The sequence below is a fragment of the Ursus arctos genome, unplaced genomic scaffold (genome assembly GCF_023065955.2).
Source record: "Ursus arctos isolate Adak ecotype North America unplaced genomic scaffold, UrsArc2.0 scaffold_8, whole genome shotgun sequence".
Classification (NCBI taxonomy): Eukaryota; Metazoa; Chordata; class Mammalia; order Carnivora; family Ursidae; genus Ursus; species Ursus arctos.
Window position 1 is genome coordinate 49989628 of NW_026623100.1, and position 27696 is coordinate 50017323.

The following is a 27696-nucleotide window of genomic DNA, read 5'->3' on the forward strand; positions in this document are numbered from 1 at the left end:
TGTGTAATTATTGGAGGTGTCTTCTTGAGATATTTGTTTCCATATCGGTTGTCAGTGTTCTCCCTCCAAATGCAGCTCGAGAGGGCAGGGGCTTCACCTGGCCTCACATACCTGATGTGGCCCCAGCACCAGCCCAGTGCCTGGCACACAGTGAGTGCCCAATAAATAATTCTTGAACAAATGAAAAATTTTTATTGAGGGGCTTACCATGTATCAGGCACTATATTAGGCACTTAGGATAATTTGTGAACAAAACAGACAAAACCCAGATCTCAGGAAGCCCCCTTCTTTTTCTTAAAATTAATTAATTATTTATTTATTTTTATGTAAAGTTCGATGATTCATTAGTTGCGTATAAAGCCCCCTTCTAACAGGGACACCCACCAATAACCAAGATCCACAAGCAGATGGCAGAGGGTGCTAAGAAGTGAGAAGTGTCATGCAGAAGATAAGGTAGGGAGTAATGTAGGGGATGCCAGGGGAGGGGGCCAATTTTGAGTGTGGTGGTCAGGGTAGGCCTCATGGGGGCAGAGTTGAAGAAATGAAGGCCAAAGCATGCAGATATCTGGGAAGGACAGAGGGAACAAGCTGGTGCAAAGGCCCTGTGGTGGGAGTGTGCCTGGCAGGTGTGAGGAATGTCAAGGGGAGCACAGTGGCTGCAGTAGAGTGGACTAGCGGGAAAGCAGTTGGGGGTGAGGTTAGAGAGGCATCAGGGAGCCAGAGAGTTTGCGCCGAGGCATGAAGTGGCCGACTTCCATGGTGATAGCAGCAGCTGGCAGCAGCCTGAGTGTGAAGTGTCAGGTGTGAGGCAGGGAGGAGAGGAGGCAGAAGCCGGAGATGAATGTGGTGTGGACCAGGGCGGGAGTTGGGAGCAGAGATGGGCGGCTTAAACGCTGGCCGTGCCATGAAGGCAGAACCAAGAGGATTTCCTGCAGGTGTGCTCCGGGCTGCGGGGAGACGGAGAGGCTCCCCACTCCTCCTCTACCTGCGGCTGGCTGCCTCCCACGGCCAGCACTAGTTGAGTCAAAGTCCCGAAGGTGGGACAGGTTGGATTTGGATTTTGTTTAGTTGGAAATTCAGAGGCACTTCTAAAATGCTTTTTTTTTTTTTTAAGATTTTATTTTTTTTTGAGAGAGAGAGAGCACAGGTGAGAGAGAAAGCATGAGTGGGCGGGGTGGGGGGAGAGGAGCAGAGGGAGAGAGAGAAGCAGACTCCCCTCTGAGCAGGGATCCCGATGCAGGGTTCAATCCCAGGACCCCGGGATCATGACCTGAGCTGAAGGCAGACGCTTAACCGACTGAGCCACCCAGGTGCCCCTAAAATGCTTTAAAGTAAGTTCCAAGTGTCATTTGTGAAAACGCTCTTTGGGTTTTAGACAGATGGGAAAGCGGTGTTGCTTCAGCTGTGACAGCTGCCGCGAGTGACAGAGAATCACTCGGCGTCTACCACGACGGGAACATCGGCGCACATGGTGATCGGGAGGCTCCCTGGACCCTGACGGGCCTCCCTGTCCCAGCAGGCGGCAGGCAGGCCCCCGCGGCTCTGCCCACGTATCCCACCCGCGTCCTGCACGGAGCAGCCACGGCAGGCTGGCCTGGGAGGACGGGCACAAGCTGGCCCCTCTGAGTACTCGCAGTGCCCTCTGGTTACCGGGGGACCCTTGCTATGCCCTTTTCCTCTAGTAAACGTTCGATGTGGGGCCCAGTGGTAATCACTTTGTGAGATGGCAGCGACAGTGAGCGCACATCCCCGTGCGTGGCCGCTCCCAGGCTGCAGCCTCAGTCCCTGCAAATAAACGTCTTTATAGCTCTTTTAAAATACCAACTACTTTAGTGTGCTGAAAGGGATTTCAGATGCTTTGGGGGGAAAGGAGTAGGGTTTCTTTGGGGATGAGAAATCTTTAAAATCTTCCAAGCAGAAATTCTACCTGCTAGAGCAACTCACAGGCGAATCGTACTTGAGTAAATATGACAGCATCTGGCACACGGCAGGTGCTCAGCGAGTGTTAGTGGAATTAAGAAATGGTACAGATCAATGACAAATCAGTTTGTAGCCACTTCTCAGACGGGAGCCACAGGCCTCTGTCCAGTGGAAGGACGTGCCCCTTGGCTGGTTCACAATGAGCACGACGTGGTGAGGCGCCCGGGCCACGGGGAAGCTCCCCGCACCCTCGGGAATGAAATCACCGTGTAAGACAAGAGCTCAGCAGTGAAGCAATTGTAGAGCTTCAGGAACATGAATGGAATGAGGCTGCCTGGGTAAGCCCTGATGCCGATCGGGTGTGATGTTCCCCAGAGAGAAAGGCTGGGAAAATAGGAGGGCGATTCCTAGAAGCCAGAAAGGGGAAGGCCAAGAATTCTCCAGGACTAGAAATTATTCTTCCTGACTCCCAGGAAATGCCTTTAAAAAAAAAAAAAAAATAGTAAATGATCATTTCCCTACAACCTGCAAGCTTCTGGCTCCTCCAGGTACAGCCCCCCCCGCCAGCCCTGGCCGCGCAGTGGGGATCCTGACAGCTGCTTGCCTCTGTGTCCAACACATGGGAGAGACAGATGCACTGTGACAATATCTAAAAAGAGAATTGGCCACTTTAAAAAATCCCGTATGGTTCAAGGAAGAAAGACCCTGAATCTGGCACTAAGAGGACCAGTAATGGAACAGGAGCTACCTGTCTGTCTGTTCTAGCCGACAGAGGCCTCCGTTTTATGAACAATCGCTTGCAGGTTCTTCTTGGAAGCTCCCCGGGACCATAGGAGCTGTGGGAAAGCAGAAAGGCTCCCTGCAGTTGAGCCTCTTAGCAGGAAAAAAAAATTCAGACCTAATACGTAGTACTGCTAACTCACTTCTTTGGCCTCGGTTTCCCCATCTGCGGCACAAAGGAAGGATGCCCTGCCCGCCTCTCGGAGTCTGGCTGTGGTGAGCCCCCCTGAAGGCTGGGGCCTCACGGCGCCTTGGGAAGGGTGAGGACTTTGGCGGGCAGGTCTAGCTCTGCTCCGGTGAAGCCAAGGAGAACAGCCGCCGACTCGGTGCTGGTGGGACTCCGGATCGGCTACCACACTCTCTGAAGAGGTAGGAAAACCAGCGCCTTCCCCGGGAAACTTCATCTCACACAACAACGAGGGCCCTCGATAAATGCGTCTGAAGTGAATAAATGACGTCAGATATTCCCGAGGTTCATGACTTCGCACATACGTGGTGACGGCCTCCCTGACCCGTGTCACCCTGAGGAGAGGCCACCTGGAGGCCAGGTGGAAGAAATCCAGTCACCCTTCCAATGGCCCCACAGTGAAAGCTGTGACTGCGACCACCAGGAAAATGCCCGGTGTCTGTCATAGTCCCACCCTCTGGGGAGGGAGTCTGGGGGACCCACTGGAACCTCACTGAACGGGAATTACCCTCAGCACCCCCACCCCCATCCCCACCACCACTGGGGGACTCATGTCAGAGGACTAACTGTCATGCCTGAGAAAGTGACGCCAGTATTGTTTCATGGGCTATAGCAGGCATGACACACTGGTGTGGACGATGGTGCAGGGGCGGTTGTGTGTGTGTTCGGCCGGCGGTGGGGGCTGGGGGGGGTGCGGAACTCTCTGTGCTTTCCATTCAGTTTTGCCGTGAACTTAAAAGTGCTAGAAAAAAATTGTCTATAAAAAAAAAAAAAAAGAAAAGAAAAGAAAGGATGCCTGGGTGGCTCAGTTGGTTAAGTGTCTGCCTTCGGCTCAGGTCATGATCCCAGGGTTCTGAGATCGAGTTCCACATCAGGCTCCCTGCTCAGCAAGGAGTCTGCTTCTCCCTCTGCCTCTTCCCCCGCTCATCCTCTCTCTCTCTCTCTCTTTGACAAATAAATAAAGTCTTTTTAAAAAATTAAAAATAAAATTAAAAAAAAAAAAGGAACCAACTGGGGTCTATCTGGGTGGGGACAGGGAAGGGGAAAGCAGAGCATGCTTTCAGAGCCGTGCCTTTCCACAATTCTGCAAGGATGATATGTGGACAAGAGTTATCAAGCCTAGAACGAACAGGTCTGAAAGGAAGCGGGTGACAGTCAGATGTGGGAGAGGAGAAGCAGCAGATGCTTCTTTGACATCCTCACTGCGTGCTCCCTGCCGGCCGGGGAAGGCCTAGGGATCTGCCTCCGGACAGAGGGAGGCGTGGGCAGGTGGGGGTGCGGGGAGAACGCACGGGGGAAGGGCCTGCGTGACGTGCGGGCCCAGCGGCGCAGATGCGGGACCCACCTGGGGGGGCGTCTGCGCCCACTCTGTTCACCGAGCTGTGCAGCGCCGCCAGCCGGCTCTTCATGCTGCGGATGCCCTCGGCGAAGCGGGTCTCCTGGCCCTTCAGCACCTGCTGCAGCTGGCGGATGGCCGTGAGGAGCTGCTGCTTGTTCAGACAGTTCTGCGGGGAGAAAGAGTCACTAGCACCACCGCTGTGGGGGCTTCGGTGCCACACGCCCGCTCGCAGCTTCCGGAAGCCACCCAGGCCCCTGGGCCCCCGATGCCCCCGCGGCTCACGGAGCGGCTGCACAAGGCGCCCCGACAGCTGGCGCTGAGTCAGGTCACCAGACGGAGGGCCCCAGCGCACAGAACACAGCGCCAGCTCGCTTCCCGACAAAAACAAAGCTCCTGCTCTGAGCCAAGGGCAGAATTGATGATTCTCAACGATCGGGGGGTTGAACGGTCCGTTCAACCCAAAGGGCCTTAGAGTCGGTCGTCTGTTCCTTCAAAAGACTCCCTCGTTCTTCGCTCTGAATTCATGCTCTGAAATCTGGGCTTGGTGACCTCGGTCTTTCTTTCTCTCTTGAACATTGTTAAAAACAGATGGATGATAAAACATAGAAAACAGGCGAAACAGGAATGCTCCATGCTTCCTGTACTTTCAAAAATGGAACAAGGCAAAGACAGAGAACCTCGGTAGAGTCAAACCAGCGTTCAGAGACCATCAACGCCCCGTGCCTGTTGCAAAGGTCTCGAAAAACTTTAAAACCAGAATAAGGGGGCAGGTGCTTATCACGATAAAGACTATCTCACTTAAAGCATCACACTTATTGATAAACATCCGAAGCTTTCCAGCTGTTACCTTTGAGAGTCAGGACATGAAAAGGAGTAAAGAAGGGGGTGAACACCGATCGCCATTGGCCTTGGGGGGGGGGCATCACCTGCGGGCTGTGTGTTACCTCGGCATAGCCTTGTCTAACCTGACTCGCATCACCTGCACAGAACAAAGGAGAACATTAAGAAGATAATGAGGGTTATCTCCAGGGACGGGCTTATGGATCATTTCTAATTTTATTTTTTATACCTAATTTTTTTCTACAACGAGCACTGGTTTTTATCATTTTAAAAATTTTGCTGAAAGGCAGCAGGGCGGCTGGGAGTCACGTGGCCGCCACAGCCTGGGTGGCTTCCAGGCTCGCCAGTGGGGCGCTGTGGCCACGGTGAAGACACAGCCACGGCCGCTCTCCCAGGGAGGCGGCCAGGCCGCGGCACCTTGGGGATTTCACCAAAGAGATGACTCACTGGCCTGATTCAATGGATGCTTTTGACACAGCTGAATCCCCAGTCGCCCCTGGAGCTCGTTAATCCATGGGGGCTCCTTGGCCTCCACCCTACCAGGGCCTGACTGGGCCCGGCCCCAAACGCAGTTGCTGGGAAGAGAAGTTTTGTTTGTTTTCCTTCTTTCTCCCCCATTGTGGTCCTTCCCACGCAGGTTCTGGGGCACCGGGCAGTGACCTCCTGCCATCAGTCCCCTGCCTGCCCAGCACTGCAAGGCCACCCCACCCAGACCTGATTTCCTACACCCACCCTCCCTCCCTTAAAGAAAAAAAAGAAGCGGCAGCTGCTTATACACTTGATCTCAGCCAAAAGGCCGAGACGGGATAGGAAGTCGCTTTTACAGATGGTTTCGTGACTTGTGTGTGATTTACATTTGTGAAGTTCCTCACAGTTTGCAAAGCTAAGTCTGCTTCAAAGACTACTACTGGCTGGGAGCAACCCTGGGAAGGCCTGGAAGGTCTCTCCTTCATAGATGAAAATATATAGGATGCAAGTCTAGCGACATTCCCCACACCATGCAGCTTAGGAGTGATAGAGCCAAAATGGGAACCCCAGTGACTTCCGTCCCAGAGCCACCACCCCCAACCCCCAAGCCCCTCGGCTGTACGTGCCCCAGTGGACTGTTTTAGGTCCTGTCTCATTTGTTCTTCACACATCCCTGTGTGGTGAATGGTCTTCTTGATTAATTTGCACTAGAAATTGTTGACTCTATGACCCAAGCAAAATATCCCACAGGAGCGGCCTTCTGACTCCTGAGCAAGCGTCAGGTGAGGGAGCATGGCAGTGGGGGCGGGAAATGGGGAGGGAGTTCAGGAAACATCCCTGACTGCACTGAGCCAGGCGAGGAACTGCCTCCCTTTTGTACAAGGTGGCCAGGGACCTGACAGCTGGGAGAGGGTTCTCTGGGTCACAGCTGCCCCAGGGGACATGGGAGGGCCACATTTTGAAGTGGGGGAGAGGAGACCAGTGCCAAGGCCTCTGCCAGGTGCCTTGGGGTGGTGCCATGGGGCTCCGGTAAGTAGAGAAAGAAGGTCAGAGTATGTGGAGGAAAAGGGGGCCTGGGTTCCACTTGGCCACTGGGCAGCCAAGTGCGTCAAATTGGCTGTTGGGCCCGGGCACAGCTGTCCTGTGTTTCTGGTGACATTTTCCAGAGCTCTTCCCAGCAGTGGACAATGGGCACCAACCTCCCAAGCCTCATTATGGTGAGATGTGCTCACCTGGCCAGTCACAATGGAAAAACCTTCAAAGACCAAGCACAGTAGGGCTGAATCCTGGGGCGGGGGGGAGGGCGAGGGCAAGGTTTCGGGCAGACTTGCTGAGGGAAGGTCTTGAAACCCTGGCCCATCCCTGCCTCCAATCTCACTGGGGTGAAGCTAACCGAACAAATAAGTGTAAGAAAGAACTTTGTGAGCGCAGAAATAAACTCATGCACTTATGTTCAGTTAATTTATGACAAAGGTGAGAACACACAATGGGGAAAGAACAGTCCCTTAATAAATGCTATTGGAAAAATGGGACAGCCACATGCAAAAGGATGAAACTGGACCTCTATCTTATACCATCCACAAAAACGAACTCAAATTGGGTTAAAGACTTGAACATAAGACCTGAAACCGTGAAACTCCTAGAAGACAACATAGGGGATAAGCTTCTTGACATCATTCTTGGCAACAATTTTTTGTATTTGACACCCAAAGCAAAGGCAACACAAGTGAAAATAAACAAGCGGACTACATCGAACTAAAAAAGCGTCAGCATAGCAAAGAAAACCATCAACAACATGAAAGGCAACCTATAAAACTGGAGAAAATACTTGCAAATCACATATCTGATAATGGTTTAATATCCAAAATACGTACAAAGAAATAAAATCTTTTTTTTTTGAAGATTTTATTTATTTATTCGACAGAGACAGAGACAGCCAGCGAGAGAGGGAACACAAGCAGGGGGAGTGGGAGAGGAAGAAGCAGGCTCATAGCGGAGGAGCCTGATGTGGGGCTCGATCCCAGAACGCCGGGATCACGTCCTGAGCCGAAGGCAGATGCTTAACCACTGCGCTACCCAGGTGCCCCTAAAATCTTTTTTTTTTTTTTTAAAGATTTTTACTTATTTATTTCAGAGAGAGAGCACACATGAGCTGGGGAGACAGGCAAAGGGAGAGAGAGAGAGAGAGAGAGAAGCAGGCTCCCCGCTGAGCAGGGAGCCCCACGTGGGGCTCGATCCCAGGACCCTGGGATCAGGACCTGAGCTGAAGGCAGACGTTTAACCGACTGAGCCACCCAGGTGCCCCTAAATAAATAAAATCTTAAAAAAAAAAAAAACAACCCACAATGAGATCACCTCACACCTGCAGAATGGCTGGTATCAAAAGGACAAGAAATAACAAGTGTTGGTGAGGATGTGGAGAAGGGAACCCTTGTTCAGTCTTGGTGGGAATGCAAATTGGTGCAGCCACTGTGGAAAACAGTGTCTGAGATTCCTCAAAAAAACGCAAAATGGAACTACCATTTGATCCAGCATTTCTACTTCTGGGGATATATTCAAAGGAAACAAAATCACTCTCTCGGAAAGACATCTGCACCTCCGTGTTTGTTGTAGCATTTTTCACACTAGCCAAGATATGGAAGCAACCTCAGTGCCCCACAATGGATGAAAGGATAAAAAAAAAGTGGTATATATAAACAATGGAAGGGAATATTATGCAGCCATAAAGAAGAAACGCTTGCTATTTGAGACGATATGGCTAGACCTTGGGGGCATTATGCTAAGTGAAATAAGTTGGACAAAGATATGAACACACTTATATGTGAAATCTAAAATACCAAACCACAGATACAGCAAACAGATTGGCGGGTGCCTGAGTCAAGGGGTTGGCGGGTGGAGGAAAGGTAGGAAAGAGGTCAAAAGGTATAAACTTCCAGTTATAAGATAAATAAGTTCTGGGGATGTGCTGTAGAGCATAGGGACTGCAGTTAACTGCACTGTATTGTACATTTGAAAGTTGCGGAGAGAATAGGTCTTAAAAGTTCTCATCACAGGGGTGCCTGGGTGGCTCAGTCGTTAAGCGTCTGCCTTCGGCTCAGGGCGTGATCCCAGAGTCCTGGGATTGAGCCCTGCATCAGGCTCCTCCGCTGGGAGCCTGCTTCTTCCTCTCCCACTCCCCCTGCCTGTGTTTCCTCTCTCGCTGGCTGTCTCTCTCTCTGTCAAATAAATAAGTAAAATCTTAAAAAAAAAAAAAAAGTTCTCATCACAAGAGAAAAACAACTTGTAACTATGCAAGGTGATGTTAACTAAACGTACTGTGGTGAGTATTTCACAATATATCATATATTGATATAGCTGTCAATTATATTTCAATAAAACTGGAAAAAAATAAAAGAAAGTTCCCAAGATTAGAAAAGAAAAGAAAAAAGAAGAGAAAAGAAAAGAAAAAAGAAAAGAAAAGATCCTTGTGCTCTTGGCAAGCCAGGGTGCTGGAGTCAGGGCCAGGGAGGGTGCCAGGGAACGCAGAGAATTCTGGCCTTTTGATATGAGGCCTGATGGATCAGTACGGCAATTGCTACTAACATGGGATTCCTTGCTCCCAAAGGGCTAGAAATGGATCCCTCGAGAGCCATGCTCAGAACCCGGCGCCTGGAGTGGGACTTCGGCCCAGGCATTCTGGGTTCATCTGCAGAGCTGGGTGCTGAGGCGGGCATCCTTACAGACCAAGTCAAGTGCTCAAGACGTCTGTATCATGGGAGCAAAACACGTCATTGGAGGGGACTAAGGAGCTCCATGCTTCCCTTGCCAAACTGCGAAAGCTTCATCCTTTTACTTGATCGTAAAAATAAAGCACATTCCCTGCCAAACAACTCAAAATCCTGAAAACACATCAAAACAAAGAACAAGTCCCATGATCAGAGACAACCACTGTTAACTTCCTGTTTGTTTTTAGCTTCTGGATCAGACACACACTCACATGCCCACAAGCATCATCTTGCATACCCTGGACCACAGAAGGCCGGTTCTAGATCAGCTCTTCGTTCTCCAAACCTGGGCGTGGCGTCGTTTCCATGTCAACCAGCATAGCCACTCGTAGGACCCTGGACCTCGATTTCACTTCTGACCTCTGTGCTCTTTTCAGTCTGGGGAAGGGGCTCCATTTGTCAGCCCACCTCCCCTCCCACACCCCCCACCCTCTACTGCTCCGGGCCACGAGGAGCAGTGGCATGGGAGACAAGTCAGTTCTCCTTTGTCCATGTAGCCCTTGGCAAGGTTGGTCCGAGGGGGCTGCGAGGGCCTCCGGGGCTGGGGGACAGGAAGCAGGCCCGACACTCCGTGTCACCCACCTGCACTGCCACAGCAACAGCTGGCTTGGGCCCGCCCCTGCCCATCTCAAGCTCTCAGACCCCAACCATAAAAAGCCACCATGGGCTCCATGTTCCCTTTCACAGCCAACCTCCCATTCCGGTGGGAAGGCTCATGGAAGCCATGCCTGGGCAAAGGTCAAATCCAGACAGGGCTGGCATGCGGAGGGCTCCATGCAGGGAAGGAAAGGCATACCCCAGAGGCTGAAGAAGTCGCCGCTCAGGGCCCCAACTTTCATGGGCCTCTTCCAGGGCCCTCAAGGGGCCCTCGTTTTTAATATTTTTCTTGAAGAGATCCCCTCAACTGGTGTAAGTTTCCATCCTTTCAAAACCTGGCTCCACGCCTGGCTTATGCCATTGACAATAAATATTGCAAAATAGTTTGTTTCTTTGAGTTAATAACCTTCTTTGAAATGGAACCAAGAAGAGACATGCAGCGAAACTCTTCCACCTTTGAGGAGAAAAGACCAGGATTTGTGGGGTCTGTGATCAAAGCCTTCAAAGGGGTAGACACTTCATGTCACTCAAGGCCGATGGCAGCATCTGCAGAGAAGATATGAGCCAGTGATGGAAGTAGCAACAGAAGTCACCCCACCTAGCTGTTCCCAAGCTGGGGTGGAGGTGGCATAGATGGTTCCGGAACACACAGGCCAGTGTTAAGAGCTGGGAGGGTGGAGGCATTGGCCCAAAGGCTCTTGGAAGTAACGCAGCCACAGAACTGCGCTCCACGCATCCTGCCATCCGCAGGGAAATCTTGCCCACCTTCCCCTCAACTCGTTCTCTCATAATATTTACTCCAGAGGATCTAAAGGACACTTCTCGGAGCTACGACAGTCCCCTTTCTCTGAGACTAACGAGTGGCTTGGGAGATGTGGGCCTCTAGAGGCATTTTATACCTCAAGACCCTACCTGCCGGGCCAGGGGTGGACACAGACAAAGATGTTATGTGCCCCCTGCCCCAGTTCACCCCGTCACCATGCCAGAACCCAGTAGGCCTGACCCCTGCCACTACACCAGGCCTCCCGGCCACTTGGGTTCAATTTATAAATGCAATTCAAGACCCAGAGCTGGCTCTCAAGGCACCTAAGGGCATGGGTGAAACTCCAGTGTGTGCATGGCGGGGCGGGGGGGGGGGGGGCTTAAGGCTCTTGTTCTCATGTGACCTGGCTCGATGGTCTTCCTTACAATGGCAGTCTCGATACAGCGACAATTCCCAAGAGCCACCTCGGTGACAGTAGCTCCCGAGACCCCTCCAGGTGGCCACGGATGACCCCTCAGGCATCAGAGGGGCCGTCTCTTGAGCTGGTTTCTTCTAAGCCACAGCTATGTGTCCTGTCAGCATTTTGTTAATGGGAACACAGATGTTTTGATGCCTTTAGGTCTAGGAAAGGACAGAGCAGCCTTGCCAAATGTGTGCCTGCTAGCCAAGGCTCGAAGCCCTCCACGTCTGAGTCATGTCGGAGTCGTGCATGTTTTCTCTCCAGAAGTTATTTTAATTTTAAACCAAGTCAGAAGCGGGTTATAACTCCTTCGACTTCTCTCATCCCGGTGACCTCTACCCAGCCCCCAAGAAGAGGAGAGAAAGTGGACGCTTCTAGGGGAAGTGAGAGAATTTGGCTTGGGGACTTGCCCAAGGCCCTTGTATTGGTCAGGGTTCTCTGGAGAAACAGAACCAACGGAATGCAGTTGTGTGTGTGCACATCCTACTGAGGGAGACAGAGGGTGAGAGGCGGATTCATTTTAAGGAACTGGCTCATGCAGTTATGAGGGCTGAGAAGTCAAAATCTGCAAAGCGTGTGGCTGGCTGAAGACCCGGGGAAGAGCTGACGTAGTGTGGATCCGAAGGCAGTTTGGAGGCAGAACTCCCTCCATCTTGGGGGATCCCGGTCTTTCGGCTGGGGCCCACCCACATTATGAAAGGCAGTCTGCTTTACTCAAAGTCTATGGGTTTGATGCTAATCACATCTAAGAAAAATGACTTTACAGCAACATCTAGATTCTAGGTGTTTGACCAAATATTTGGGTGCCATGGCCTAGCCAAGTTGCACACATAAAATTAGCCACCACAGTCCACCAGCTGGAGCCTCCTTTTGGGGTCCTGGACCCCTGGGGTGCTCAGGGCATCTTGGGTTTTTATGCTGGCCCTCCCTAATTCTATACTTACACCCCAACCCCCTTTCTTGTGTAACTTTTACAACGACCACGGGAGTGATGACAACAGAGGGGGCCCAGAGCAAGCCCTGTCACCACGCCTCATACAAGGAACTCATCAGATGCTCCCAGCAACGCCAGGATGGGGGCACATTATTACGCCCACTTCACAGGCCACGGTGACACGTCCAGGATTTAACCCCCAGCATGCTATCTCCAGACCCTGATGCGATGGGATGGCTGGGTCTGCTCTAAAGACGGGGTCCACCTCTGCCCATCTCCTGACCCTCTTGGTTTACAGCGCCCATCTCCTGACCCCCTTGGTTTACAGCGCCCCCTGCTGGCCCTGCTGGTTACCTTCTGGACACCCTCTCAGCCCACCTCTGCCCTGGCCACTAGGCCGGTGTGAGAGCAGAACACAAGTTATAGATAACTTGGAATCTGCATCACTGAGCGTAGGATCTGAGCTCACACTAGATGAACCAACCAACAAATGGATAAATGAGGAGTGAAGGAATGAAGTAAGTGTGAGGCCAGGACAGTCGTGTTCATCTCATTACCCAGGACCCCCTTAATCTTTCACAGGCTTGCTGCCCAGGTAACTTTCGCCCAGTCGCCGCCTTCACCTGCAGACCTGGTTGTGTCTTACCAGCACCGGCATTATCTTTAGCAAACACAGTGCCCAGCCCAGCGGGGAGCTTAGTTCACACACACGCATGTGCATGCCCCCCCTACACACCACACACACACACACACACGCACGCACAGAGCTGTGCTGCACAACCAGCCCCGGTCTCCTGCTGGTACGAGGGCCCTCCTCTCACCTCTCTCCACAACTTGAGGACCTCAGAGCCTCAGAAATGGGACACGTTATGCCAAATTTAATATAGTGCACCTTTTCATTCATTCATGTATTCACGATTCCACAGATACTTACCTCATCCCCTACTTCAGGTCAGGCACTGCTGTAGGAGACAGAACCCTCTTTATCTCGGCTAGTCCTCCTTGCAGCCCGATTAGGTGGGCACCATTATCTCCATTTTACAGCTAGAGAAACTGAGGCTAAGGGACACCCAGCTGGTGGATGGCATGGCTACCTTGCGCGCCACGCCGCGTCTAGCCCATCGATTCGGAAGGCATGTTCTGCCTCTTTCTTCAGCTTATGGGAACCGGGATGAGGGTCTCAGAGAAGCCCCCCACCCCCGTCTGCTGGTGGCCCCTCTCGGCCCCCCAGGCTTTCCCCGACACACACATAGACCCTTCCAGGAATGTGCACACTGGGCTGTTGTTTGCTTCGGTGTGTGGCACACACGTGTGTGCGTGTTCACACATGACCCGAGAGTTCTGTGACTTATGAAAATTGACATCTGGGTTTTACCGGAAAACTGTGTCTGCTGTGGTTGACTTTGAAGAGGGGGAGGAGGGAGGGCCTGATTCCGGCCGGAAGCCTCAGCAAAGCTAACGGGACCGACAAAATGTCTGCTTTGAGCTTGGGCATGATGGGAGATTCGGAGTCTTGGGAGTCGTTATTCTTAGAGTAAGGACTAGCCTGGATGGTTGTGAAGGCTAAATAAAAGATGTGCTATGCTTCCAGATCTTCCTACACTCTCCAGCGAACCGTCCCAGGTGTTTCTGGGTGGGCAGGCACTGGTGAGATGGACATGATCCCGGCCCGGCCCATGGCATGTGTCCCACCTGCTCTCCCCGTGTCCTCCCCTGCCCCCTGTGATCCATGCTTCCCACGGTCAGAGGTCAGAGGCCAGACTGCATCCCCTCCTTGCTTAAAGCCCCCCGTGGCTCCCCACGGATGGGAATAAGGCCAACCCCTACTGTGGGGAGCTGAGAGAGCGTGTTCTTTCCCTAGTGCTGGTGAAACAAATCAACATAAACTCGGCAGCTGAAAGCAATGTGGATTTGTTATCTCATAGTTCCGTAGGTCAGAAGTCCGACATGGGTCTCGCTGGGCTCACATCAAGGTCAGTTCCCAGGTTTCGGGGATGAGAATATAGACGTCTTTGGGGGCTGTTCCTGTGCCTACAGAGCCGTGTGTGATCAAGACCCACCATCGCCAGCCGTGCCCAGATCGAGCGCCCTCCTCTGTCCAAGGAACTCTGGTATTTGGACCTCCTCTGTGTCTCTCCATACGCCTCAGCAAGCTGGTTTCCACCCTAGGGCCTTTGCACTGGCTGTTTCCTCTGCTCAGAGTAGTCTGCCCCTGGTCCTCAGAAGTCGGGTTCTGGGGCTCCTGGGTGGCACAGTGGTTAAGCGTCTGCCTTCGGCTCAGGGCGTGATCCTGGCGTGGGATCGAGCCCCACATCAGGCTCCTCTGCTATGAGCCTGCTTCTTCCTCTCCCACTCCCCCTGCTTGTGTTCCCTCTCTCGCTAGCTGTCTCTAACTGTCAAATAAATAAAATCTTAAAAAAAAAAAAAAAAAAAGAAGTCGGGTCCTGTCCTTCCACTTTCACGGAGAAGTGCCCTTCTCAGAGAGTACCTGCCTGCTTCGTGGAAGGAAGCCTCGGGGCCTTCCTTCCAAACAGCGCCCTGTTTCGGTTGTCTGCCTTTGGATACTTCCCACGTTTATCTTGTTTTTCTCTTCTTGCTCAGTAAGCTACGTGACAGCAGGGCCTGTCCCTGCCTCAGCTTCCCCTCCCCTACCCCGTACCGAGCACTTACTATGAACATGTTCTCTGAATGTCGTTCACTTTCTCCTTACTACAATCCTATGAGATGCGTGTGTCTCTTATCCTCACTGTTCATTGGAGGAAATGGATTCATTAAAGGCAGGACCTTGCCCCAGAGCACTCAGCCAGGAAGAGTGGGAGCCAAGACACCGACCAGGTACTGTCAGTCTTTTCTACTTGCTGTACTGCCTCGGGCCCTGCTGCGTCCCCCGGCCTAGTACAGCACCCGGCCCGCAGCAGGATGGGCTCTCAGGACACAGTGGTTGAATGAGCACATTATCTTACTTGTTAGCTTCCTTCTGGGAGGGTAAAATCTTGAATCCTGCAATCAGACAAAAGGCCTAAATCACAGGAGCCCCTGAGGTCATACGGACATGTTCAGCTGATTCTAACTTGTTTGTATGTTTTCTCACTACAGTGTAAATGACTGATGCTTCTCTGGAAGCAGCTTTTCTTTGTTTCTTTAACTCTGTGGTGCTTTCCCTTTCTTCAGAGAAGCTGGGAAGCATCGATGCCCTTGGGTCCCTGGGCAGTGAGCCCAGTTACAGCTGATGCTCTCTGACCCCAGCCCCTCCTGCAAAGATGAGGGACACAGCCCAGGTGTGCAGAGGGATGGGTTCCTCCTGGGCTTGCAGGGTACCTCCTCTTGAGGGTCGAGAGGTACTTTAATCTCCAGCATAAAGAGAAATGTCTGAGTCACTGGCCGATCCAGAGGGCAGCAGTGCGGCCAACGTGCAGCTTGGGGACTTTGGGGTGCCTAGGGCTGCCGCTAGCCTCTCCCCAGCCCTCCCCAGTCTTTGATGTACACAGTTGTCAGGTTTCAACCTTACTCAGAAACCCAAGCCCAGGATGAGCGCCTTGGGCCTTGCTTCCCATTTAGCTGCCTCCTGAGGGAGATTCAGCCGCCCAGACTGCCAGAGGGGCACACGTTTTTCTGCACACAGGGAAAATAAATGATTACTTTCTTGACTATAGATTTCACCTACTGAAATGGGTAGATTTGGATCCTGTCAAAGTATAGGGACTTATCTTTTCTTTTGTGAAAATGTAATGGCCTAATTTTGGGACCTAGGCAGTTACTGAAAAGCAATGGAAGACTCTGGTGGAGGGTTTGAAAGGATGTAAAAGTTCTACCCACCCATGGAGTCTGGCCCGATGTCTACAGGGCCCTTGGGGCTGCATGAGCCTGGAGAAGGTTGGCAGCAGTCCAGCAGCCCCATCATTGTCCCCGCAGAACAAGAGAGTGACCGGCACGGTCAGGCTTCTGTCAACAGTCTGGAAACGACCCCTCCTCTGGGGACATCTGGAGTACGGGCAGCTGGCTGCGAGGCAGGGCTGGGTGGCCACGGAGGTAGTGCCGGCACCCAGATGGTGAGGGGAGCAGCTGCACAGGGTGAGATGGTCTGGTCTGCCTGGAATCAAGTGTGGTGTCACACAGGATTGCTCCTCCGGGGTGAGCAGGTCTGGCAGGGCAGCGGTTCCCAGCTAAAAGACTCCAGGCGACCCAAGATAGCACGGTGCTGCGAGGTCACACTGTCCTTCCCTGGCAGGCACACCTCAGTCCTCGCTGTCCACACTGTCAATACCCACCACCCAAGGCGGGGGCCAGAAACTACCCTCAGGGAGCAAAGGGGCCTCCATCCTTCTCTGTAGTCAGGGCTGTTCTGGAGAGGACTTGAGCCCCATTCCTGAAGCTGCCAGGGAGAGGAGGACACTGCTGGAGAAGGCCCAAGGTGCCAGGAAGGCCTCTGTGTGCCCTGTCCTCACCCTGACTGCACGCGTTTGCCTGGACACAGGTGCCCGTGTGGAGTACATCTCTGGTCCCTCTGAGGGAAAGTTGGCAGAAACAGTCACAGTCCGCCCCCAACCCCCTCTCCGGCCATCCCCGGCATCTGCAAGGAGACTGTGCCGCTTTCCCCATAAAGATGGAGATGTGGGCGCCTGGGTGGCTCGGTCGGTTAAGTGTCTGCCTTCAGAGTGGGTCATGATCCCCAGGTCTTGGGATCAAGCTCCTTGTCAGGCTCCCTGCTGATCCGGGAGACTGCTTCTCCCTCTGTCCCTCCCCCCTGCTTGTGTTCTCTCTCATTCTCTTGTTCATGCTCGCTCTCTCTCTCGAATAAAGAAATAAAAAATCTTAAAAAAAAAAAAGATGGAAATCTGTTTTCCCACCTCCTGGATCTACTCTGGCCTTGACTTGCTTGTGCCTTGCTCTCGCCAACAGAATGTAGTGGAAGCGATAGGCCAGCCCCAAGGCTGGATCCAGGCTAACCATGTTGTCTAGTTTCTGTCTCTGATGTTTGGCCATCTAGGGCCTTGCTGACTTGGCACAGACTGCCCCTCTCAGGGCTAGCAAATTCCTAGAGGTAGCAAACGACTCAACACCCACCTCCCAGCACACCTTTGATATGCAAGCCAACCAGTCCAGAACCATTCCCCCTGCTTTATCTGGCTCTAGCACTTGCGAGGCACTAACAGCCCCCCAGCCTCCCCCTCCATCCTCCTCCAGTAGCCCCAGGGTCAGGCATCAGGCAAGTAGAGGCAGCCCTACACCATAGCCCTCTAAAAATAGTCAAGCCAATCCCAACTTGGTTAGCCCCCTTACCCTGTCTCATCCATTCCTTCCCCCAGAAACCCCAATAAAGGCTTTCTAGAAGTTCCTTCCCTGTCTCTGCCTGCTGTTCTCTCCTGAGGCCTCACGAGGTCTGGCATGCCCCATCCTTGTGGGAGCTCTTAGTAACAAACTATCCTTTCAATGGCGGCGGTCTCCTGACCTGCTGGCATCACCATACCTGGATAACCCCCAAATTCCAGGTTCATTTTTTAAAAAGATTTTATTTATTTGAGACACAGCGAAAGAGAGAGTGCACAAGGAAGGGCAGAGGGAGAAGCAGACACCCTGCTGAGCAGGGAGCCTGATGCGGGCCTCCATCCCAGGACCCTGAGATCACGTATTTTAGAGCAGGGTCTCAAGAAGTCTCGCGTGTTGTGCTCAGCTTCAGCCCTCTACCACCACAGCATGTGCAAAGGCCAGGCTAGCCTGCTGGAGGGAGAGTGGTTGTGTGCGGCAGAGCCGAGATACAGCACATGAGCCGCCCTAGACCAACCAGCCCCAGCTAACCTGGCAGCTGCCCGCAGATGAAGGAGGGGCCCAGCCCAGAGGGGCCAAGTCTGGAGCAGACCAACAGAACAGCCCAGCTGAGCCCAGCCCCAGTTGCCCCGCTGGTCTGCCAAATCCAGATCCAGAGCAGCTCTTTCAAAACCAAAAGCAGGGTCCCCGTCCGTTTTGATCCTGGCACCCGGGCCACTGGAGGCACCGAATACTTGTTTTGTGAAATACAGGTCCGTTCACCCTCACTCTCCACCCCCGCTATCTGAAAGTAGAGTGTTCCAAGGAAACCTTTTTGTAAGCCAAGGTGGCAGAAAGCAGAGATGCAATTACCATTAATTCATATGGAAATTAATTTGAGCTTTCCCAGACAAAGCCCAGATGCTCCCAGACCCAATTTAAAGCTCTGGCGGCGGAGGCTTAGAGGCTGAGTGCAGTTCCTGGGGAAGGCGCTGAGTGGCGCCACTCTCGCTGCTCTTGGTGCCGAAGCGGCTGTACCCGCTCGCTGCAAAACTAACGCTGATCGGTATTTTTGCTTTTCGCTTTTTTTCATAAAAGCGAAAATCCTCTTGGGATTTCCTTCGGCGAGTGAAAACAGGTACTAATGTAGGTCTTTCCTAAAAAGCGAAGTGGCGCCATGCAAACTCTCAAAAAGTGGGGAATACCTGTACCCCTATTTTAGATCTGGATGCTTCACGTGTGCCTGTCGCTTCAACCCATCCCCATGCATTCGTGCAGGCACCCCTGATCAGTCATGGTGTCCTTTCACTCTGAGCTCTGAAGCGACCAACAAGCCATCGCAACCTAGACAGGGGGCAGGCCCAGGCGATGGACCCGAAGCAGCAGCGCAGCTGACCTGGATAAGCTGACCCCGATCTGCGGGGATCTGCGGGCGACGGACAGGCTCGCTCGGGTTTTCCTTCCTTCACCCCTCATCTCATTCATCGCAGACCAAGGAATCCTTCTCGAATCCCCCTTCCCCGCCCTCCCCTGACTCAGTCACTAGGGGAGAGTGGATGGGGCAGCCGTCCTCCCCTCGCTTCTGCCTGTGGCCTTGCTCCCCACCGGAGGATTCCGCGGCCACTTTCCCGGGCACATCAAGCCCCCCATCCACAGCTTGGGGATAATGGGGCTACTGCTGACTGCTTTAAAGGGTTGGTGTAGAAAAAGGGTAATATCTACAGTAGGAAAGTGATTTGGGAATGCCTAACGACAGCAAATTAAAACATCATTTTGCTGGGGATGCGTTCAAAAAAACAAGGGAGTAAGCCAAGAAAGAGGAAGAGGTATGATCTATAAAACATAGACTGCAGCTCAGAAGAGCAGGCAGCCAAAGTCAGGGTCAGCGGGACTGGGGAGTACAGGCTCCAAGGGAAAGCAGCCCGGACAGAACATGGAATAGTAAAGAGCTTCTGGAAACCACTGTGCTTATGAATTTGACTGAGGGCAATGTGGGGAAAACTTCAGGACAACCAATGAGTTGCACAAAAAAGAAAGTTAATCATAGTAGCCTATTCGGCTCTGTGTGAACAATGGAACAAAGTGTCTATCTGTCATTACAGGAAATCGATCCTTTAGAAATGTGGAGTAATCTCCAGGGCATTCAAAAGCAATTGCCTTGAGAGACAAGGCTACAGATAAATGTTTTGAAAGCCACAAACTACCAAAACTCGCCCAAAGAAGAAAGCTAACCTAAATAGTTCTGTATCTGTCAAAGAAATTGAATTCATAACTCAAAACCTTCCAGAAAAGAAGCCTCCAGGCCCACATGATTTCTTTGGTAAATTCTACCAGACATTTCAAGAACTGACACAAATCCGACACAGTCTCTTCCAGAAAACAGAAGACAAGGGAACACTTCACTCATTTTATGAAGCCAGCACTACCCTGGTAACAGGACCCTGCAAAGACGGGCCCAGGGGTCAACAAACCTTACCTGAGGAGGGCCAGGGAGTACATACTTTCTTTTTTGAAGCCCATATGGTTTCTGTCGCAACCTCTCAACTCTGCAATTGTAGGGCAAAAAAGCAGCTGCAGAAATATGTAAATGAATAGATGTGGCCAGATTTGACCAGCAGTGGGCTGGATGTGGCCCAGGGGCCATAGTTTGCTGACCTCTACTGTACACCAATATCCCTCATGAAAACAGACAGAAACCCTCACAAAATATTAACGAATGCAATCCAGAAATATAGAGAAATATATATATGAATAGAGAAATAAAACCATAACCAGTTAGATTATCTGGGACTTCAAGGCTGGTTTCAAAATAGAAAATCAATCAAGGTCATCCACCTTTTTAACAGACTGAAGAAAAACCACTGGATCATATCAATTCAAGCAGAAAAAAAGTGACAAAATTCGACATCCATTCATAATATTCCATCAAACTATGATTTGAAAGAAATCTTAACTTGACAAATGGCATCTACAAAAAACCTATAGGTAGCATCACACTTAATGTTAAAAAAAAGAAACACAAAAAACTGAATGCTTTCTCCCTAAGTTCTAGAACAAGGCAAGGATGCTCACTTCCCTATTCAACATAGCACTGCAGGTTTCAGCCAGCGTAATAGGGCTAAATAAATAAACCAATGGTGCATAAATTAGAAAGGAAGAAATAAAACTGCCCATATTCACAGATGACACAATCGTTTATGTAAAAAATCTGAGAGAATCTACAAAAAAACAAAACAAAACAAAACAAAACAACCAACCTCCATAATAAGTGAGTTCCATAATGTCACAGGATACAGGGTCAACATAGAAAAATCCATTAGATTTCCGTATACTAGGAATATACCAGTGGAAATGAAAATTTAATAAAATAATACCATTTAAAAGAGTTCCAAAAATGAAATACTTAGCTATAAATCTAACAAAGCATGTTTATGTTGAAAATTTTTAAATGCTGATGAAAGAAATCAAAGATCTAGATAAATGGACAAACATATTATGTTCACAGATTGGAAGACTCAACATTGTCAAGATGCCAATTCACCCCTAATCGATCAATAGCATTAATGTAATCCCAATCAAAATTCCAGTAGGGTTTCTTGTCTATAGGAAATAGACAAGCTAATTCTAAAATTTTAATGGAAAGGCAAAGAAACTAGAATAGTCAAAACAATATTGGAAAAGAATAACAAAATCTTAACATCTACCTGATCTGAAATCTTACTATAGAATTGCAGTAATCAAGGTAGTGTGTTACTGGCAGAAATAGTCCCATACCTGTGTGACGAACTCATCTTTGTCAAAGTTGCTGTGATAATTCCAAGGCAATTCAACCATCTTCTCAACAATGATGTTGGAACAAAGTGATACCCAATATGAAACTCACACTTTGTGCAATCATTAACTCCGAATGGATCAGATATAAATGTAAAAATGCAACACTATACAACAAATTGGAAGAAAACACAGAAGAGAAATTTCAGGACCTGGAGTGGGGCAAAGAGTTCTCAGACTTGACACCAAAGGCATGATCCATAAAAATAAAAAAAAAAAATGATTAGTTTAGATTCACCAAAATTTAAAATGTTTGCTCTGGGGTGGACATTAAGACAAGCCACAGGCTGAGAGAAAATATTTGCAGTTCACATATCTGAAAAAGACTAGCAATGAGAATATATAAAGAACACTCACAACTGAACAATAAGAAATTAATCCATTTTTTAAACGGGCAGACACTTTACCCAGTAGACTGCTCATGGCAAATAAGCACATGAAAAGATTCTCAATATTATTAGTCATTAGGGAAATGGAAATCAAAACCACAATCAGATACCACTGCATACCTATCAGATGACTTGGAAACAAACCAACCAACCTGACAATATTAAGTGGGGAGGGTGTAGAGTAACAGAGTCGTTTTATCCACTGCTGGTGGGAAAGTCAAATGATACAACTAAGATGGAAGACAGTTTGGCAGTTTCTCACAAGGTGAAGTATACATTTACCATATGACCCTGCAATCTCACTCCTAGATATCTGCCCGAGAGAAGTGAATATTTTTATTCACACACACACAAAAGCTGCATGGGAATGTTTATAACAGCTCCATTCGTAGTCACCAAAAAGTAGAAATGACACCATAGGTGTCATTCCATTCAGTGGGTGGACCAGGGCACAGACTGTGGTACGCCCACACAACAGAATATGACTCAGTCATAGTATTAGTAAAACAACTATGCGGACCCAGAACAACACAGAGAATCTTAAATGCATTAGGCTACATTTTAAAAAGCCAGACTCAAAAGGCTATGCATTTGTCGATTCCATTTATATGACATTGTGGAGAAGACAAAGCTATAGCAAAAAAGGACAAATGGGTTCTGGGGTGACGGGACAGTCTCCTGACTGTGGTGGTGGTTACCACTTGTGGAATATAGTTCTATGGTCAAAATCATGGAAATGTGTACCAACAACTTTTTTTTTTTTTTTAAACTGAACTGTAAAAAGCAAATGGGAGAAGGTCACCAAAAGAATGAACTTCTAACGGTGGAATTTGGAACCCTGTGACATCTGTTCACAAGAAGTTTTGGGGAAGGGGAAGCCTTCTGAACCACCGCACAGACAAGGAGGATGCTGAGACCCTGCCCTCCTTGCTCACCTAGAGCTGCTGTGGGGAGGAGAGGTGCAAGGGTTTGCTACATGTTTCCCTTTCTCATCTCCCCAGCAGGGCTACTTCTCTTCCACTGGGAAGGCCACAGAGTGGACAGCAGTTTTAAGAAAGGGCCCCCACTTGTGGGATCCCCTCGTTGTTCAGCCTGCCCTCCTGCCCCACCACCAGCTGCTCCCATCCAGCTAATCACAAAACCCCTGCAAAGTGACTCAGGACAGATGTGCTGACAAGAGGGACAGAAGTGGAACACCATGGAGGACTGCAGGAGAGGGGATGATACTGTCCATCCCCATGAGATCACTGCTCCAGACCCTTACAGAAAGCAGCCTCCCCCTACCCTGTAACACACACACACACACACGCACACACACACACACACACTCACTCACACGAAGATACCCCACAGATATGCGTGACCAGACACAATCACTCACTCACGCAGACACAGTCATGCTCACGGGCACTGGCACACAAACATGTGCTCACACACTCACAAACACATGCCCATCATGCTTCCTGTGGGCTTGCACCTGAGAGAACAAAGTGAGCACATTTCCTGGTCAGCCGGGGCTGTGCTCCGCTGCGCTGAGAAGCCCTCGCTGCCTCTAGCTAGAGGTCCTTCGGTGGCCATGGACCGTGCCCATCTCCTTGTGGCAGCAGATGGTCCCATGGGTGCCAGTCACTCTCCAAACATGAGCCGAGTCTCCACCGGCCAGAAGGCCTTATGGTTGGGTTCACGAGCCCTAGGCTTATACCGTGTGCAGATCAGGTCGACTCCAGCTATGCCACGTCCCCTCAGGTCCTCGCAAGTCCAATCCTTTGTCCACTCCGAACTCCCCTGTCCTTGGCCCTTTCCTAGGTCTGCAGCTTTTAACGCTGAAAGATGGGGTTCCACTGGGTCTCACTCATCTGCTTGATTCAAATCACTAGGGACAATTAAAAAAAAAAAATACTGATGCCTGACCCCCAACCCAGATCAGGTAAATCAGATTCTCTGAGGGTATGGCTGGCATCAAGATTTCTAGAAGCTTCCCAGGTGACCTGATGTGCAGCCAAGGTTTACCCTGAGACTGCCCAGCTTGGTTCAGCTCAGAGCAGCACCAGCATGACCACACTCCATTCATTCCGTGAACTCCAGCTAGGTGGGGTCCCTGGGTAAAAATCCCAGATATGGTCCCTGGCCCTGGAGCCCTGTAGTGGAGAAGACAGACAAACTCAAAATCTACTAAAAGAAACCATTACAAACTTGATCAGTCCTATTCCAGAGCCCTTCATAGAACCATAATAGGAAACACAAAGGCAGGGAGGAGACCTGTCTAGCGAGGGGTTGGGAAGGCCTCTGCAAAGAGTTGCTTATTTGAGCAAGGACCCAAGAGATGAGAAGAAGCAGGGTAAGGAGTGTTCCTGGGCCTTCTTTATGGTTTACCTGTCAGGCTCCCCCAGGCAGGGGGTGGGAGGGGAGACCCCTCAAACACATAAGACTTTGGGTGAAGGACAGTTTCACTAGAATGTTTAAACCAACTTCTATGGACAATACCTTTTGCTCCCTTTCCCCCTCACAAAGCCCAGGGAGGCGGGGATTGGACCCAGATCTTCCAGGACCAGAGCCTGAGGGGGCTCCCTTTTCTGCCTCTGCAGCAGCCACAGACATCTGAGAATTGCCAGGGTCTCACCTGTCGTCCAGGTGACCCGGAGAGACAGCAATAGGGCCCCAGAAGATGAGACAGTGGCAGAGCAGGTGGCCCAGCATCTGTTTGCATGTCCTGTCCTTTCTGCCCCTCTCAGGGCTCCCACTGGATGTTCCCACCTTGTGCTTTTTGTTTTTGTTTTTTTGTTATTTTTTAAAGATTTTATTTATTTATTTGACAGCGAGAGAGACAGCCAGCGAGAGAGGGAACACAAGCAGGGGGAGTGGGAGAGGAAGAAGCAGGCTCCCAGCGGAGGAGCCCAATGTGGGGCTCGATCCCAGAACGCCAGGATCACGCCCAGACGCTTAACGACTTAGCCACCCAGGCGCCCCAACACCCTGTGCTTTTGGCCTTCGTCTCTGGGCCTGGTGTTTTGTTTTGTATTCTGCAAAGCGGGTGGGAGATCCCTGGCTCTGTTGATGGGTTCACTGTGGCATCAGACTAGCCTCTGCTGCCTGGTGGCTGAGTGGCTTCTGGCTGACCACTTTTTTTTTTTAATTTTTAAAAAAGATTTATTTATTTATTTATGAGAGAGAGAGAGAGAGAGAGAGAGAGAGAGAGAGAGAAAGCATGCACAAAAGGGGAGGGGCAGAGGGAGAGGGAGAGAGAGTCTTAAGCAGACTCAGGGCCGAGCATGGAGCCCCCACGAGGCTGATCTCACCACCCTGAGATCACTACCTGAGCAGAAACCAAGAGTGGGACGCTTAACCAACTGCACCTCCCAGGTGCCCCCTACCCCCAACTTCTACACTCACACCACCCACCTCTGGTCTGAACTGCGTTCTCCCTGCCTGGAATCCCTTCCTGCACCCCAGGAGCTTATAGTTGCCCGCCTGGTTCAGGAATTTAGACAGTAAACCAGTGTCAGTGGGGAAGGGGAAAGGTTTGGAACCCAAGGAGAGGGACTGAATTTTCTCTACTCCTTGGCTGCGTGACCTTCAGTAAGCCACAATCTCCTTGGGCCTCCGTTCCCTCCTTTGCAAAATGGGGATGACAATGGTCCCCACCTCACAGGGCTGCTCGGAGAATTAAGAGTGTGAAAGATGCTTAGGGAAGAAGCGGGCAGTCATCAGGCTTCCAGTAAACACGTGCAGGCTTTCCTTCTGCCATAGTTATGGTTACTGCTGTGGATGGTATTGTTGGGGTGGCTGCCCAGCTGCCCACGGGCCACGCCCACCACAGGGGGAGGGGGTCCCCCGTGGCCAGAGCCCGTCTGGCGGTTGGTGGCTCAGAATTCAGCAATTCCAGTTCCACCTTCCGCCTATCGGAAGATATATTTTTATCTGCATTCTTGGCTGAATTTCAACCATCGATTCTTACTGGTTAATGTAAAAGTGCATCTGGTCAAATAAATAAATCCAGTGAGGCTGAAACAAATACCAACGGCAAGGAGAGAACAACGAAGCAGCAAGGGGCCTGACGAGGTGGGAAAGAAAACGCAGCCCCAAACCCAAGGCCGTCTGAGCGCGGGATGAGCCGGCTTCAGAGACCTCCCGGCCCCGCTCTGCCGGCTCGGCGCACACGCCGCTCACCGAGTCCGCGCGCGTTTAAAAGTCGGCGGCGGTGGGAACGAGATTTCAGTTAGAAATTTGAATGTTGGGAGCTGGAGGGCGGGGACAGTCTCCACCCTCAGGGTGACCAGGAGCCCCCCTGGAGACCCAGCAAAGCCCAACGCACAGACATCCCAGGGAAACCTTCCTCCAACCACGCTCGTCACGCGGAGCCCTGTCCCCCGCGGACCAGCCCGAGGCTTCCCAGGCGCCCGGCCCGCGCTGCCGCTCGGGTGACAGACGGGGAGTCCCAAGAACCGCTCCGCGCCCCCAACCCAAGCCTCCCAGTGCTAAGCGACAAGCCCAGGGTCCTCCGGCCTCGGCGTTGCCGGCCCGGCGAGCGGCACGGGCGAGAGGCGGGAGGGCACTGACCTGGGAAGCCCGCGACGCGGAGCCGGCGAGGAGCAGCAGCAGCAGCAGCAGGAGCGCGCGGGGAGCGCTGGGCACCATCTTGCCAGTGGGAACCGCTCGGCCGGGGACGGGGAGACGCCGCGTCGGGCCGGCACACGCCGCGGCCCCGGAGCCGCTCGCGCAGGGAGGGCGGCGGGAGCCCGGGAGCGCGGCCGCCGCCGTCTCGGGTCCAGGTGCGCCGCGCGCCGGCCACGAGCGTCCGCAGCCGCCCGCACGAGACAGCCCCGGCGAGGCGGGGAGGCGCCAGCCCCCGGGCCGAGGCCGAGGAGGAGGGGCCGCCCGGCCAGGAATGCGCCTGGGAGCGCGCCCAACCCGCGCGGCTCCCCGAGGAGGCCGGGCGCGACGCCGAGGACGAGCGCGGGCATCCGGAGGGCCTCGCGGGCCGGGGCGGCCGAGGCCGCGTGGCCAGTGCCCCGCACGCGCGCACGGCGGCGAGCCCGCCCCGGGCGGGACCCCGTGACCGTCCCCTGGCCCCGCGGGGGAGACCGAGGCGCGCGTCGCCAGCCACGGGCGGCGGAGCGGCGATCCCGCTGCAGCTCTGCCCTACTTCGCAGCCCGCGACCGGGACACGTTCCTCCACGGCGTTCAGAGAGCGGGACGAGCTGGGCCGGGAGATGGGCTTCGTAAACTGCGACTGAGTTCTCCCTCGAGGAGACGAGTGTCTTTCTAAATCCTGCTAGTGGGGAACAAGAACACACATGCACGGGGACCAAGCATCTACAGCCCTCCTCGCTGATAGTTCTCCCCTCCCCAACCGGAAGGAGGAACTCCGTTTAAAACGAAGGGCTGGTTATCAGAACTTTCGGATGCTTTGCTGAAGTCGGTGGGAAATCCCGCTGGGAAGGGCAGACAGGAGTGGTCTGAAGTCCCCTGCATCCAGGGGCTGTGCGAGGAACCAGATGGCCTCAACCCCAAGCTCCTGGAAAACATTATTTAAGTTCTTACTGGAAGAATGTTTTCAGAAGGCAACACTGCAGATGTCATGGTGCACACCAAGTCTGGCCAAGCCTCAAATCTCTTTTTCCTTTCCGCATTTAGCAGAGCCCGCTCAGAGCTCAAGGAATGGAGCTCAGAAGACTGTCATCTCAGACCAAGAGTTCCACTGGAAGGCAGAAAGGAAAGTTGGAGTCCCCTGGAAAGCGCGGGCGTGGTGTAGGCTGGCCACCTGAGCATTCATTATCCAGGAAATCCTACTGTGCGTCTCCCTCCACCTTCCTGTCACAGGAAGTCCAGCGGGGCCCATGTAATCTTAGTTTGCGTTCTTGGAGACCGAGCAAAACGTTGCTTTTCCCTGTCCAAGTTGGAGGGACCAGGCAGCAGTGGCCCAATCCCAGGAAGCCTGTGGAAATTACGGTTTTCTGCCTCAGTCTGTCATGTGTTTGCCCTTCATGCCAAAGCCAGTGCACCCCCAGCCCCCTTCACTTACGCTCCTCTCTCCCTCCCCCTCCCACTAATGAAAGATTGGGTTCTGGTGGGTGTGGCCATGTTTAATAAGTATTTTATCCCCCCTGCGTTTACACAGTGACGTGCCCTGGAGGACCAAGACTTCTCAGCCCGCTCTGGCTGTGCACCGGGAGCTACACT

At 51.9% G+C, this 27696-nt stretch overlaps 1 protein-coding gene across 2 annotated transcripts in view; it reads right to left on the bottom strand.

The window, feature by feature from the left end:
- FBLN7 (fibulin 7) overlaps window positions 1-26318 on the bottom strand; it is a 48800-nt gene extending 22482 nt beyond the window's left edge. For both annotated transcript variants that reach the window (XM_057309288.1, XM_044391588.3), the window contains exons 1-2: window positions 26074-26318; window positions 4233-4392 (exon numbers count right to left, since the gene is read on the bottom strand). In XM_057309288.1, the coding sequence (XP_057165271.1) occupies window positions 4233-4392; window positions 26074-26151 (238 nt within the window). In that variant the 5' untranslated portion in view covers window positions 26152-26318. The remainder of the gene's footprint in view (window positions 1-4232; window positions 4393-26073) is intronic.
- Between the last annotated feature and the right edge of the window lie 1378 nt (window positions 26319-27696).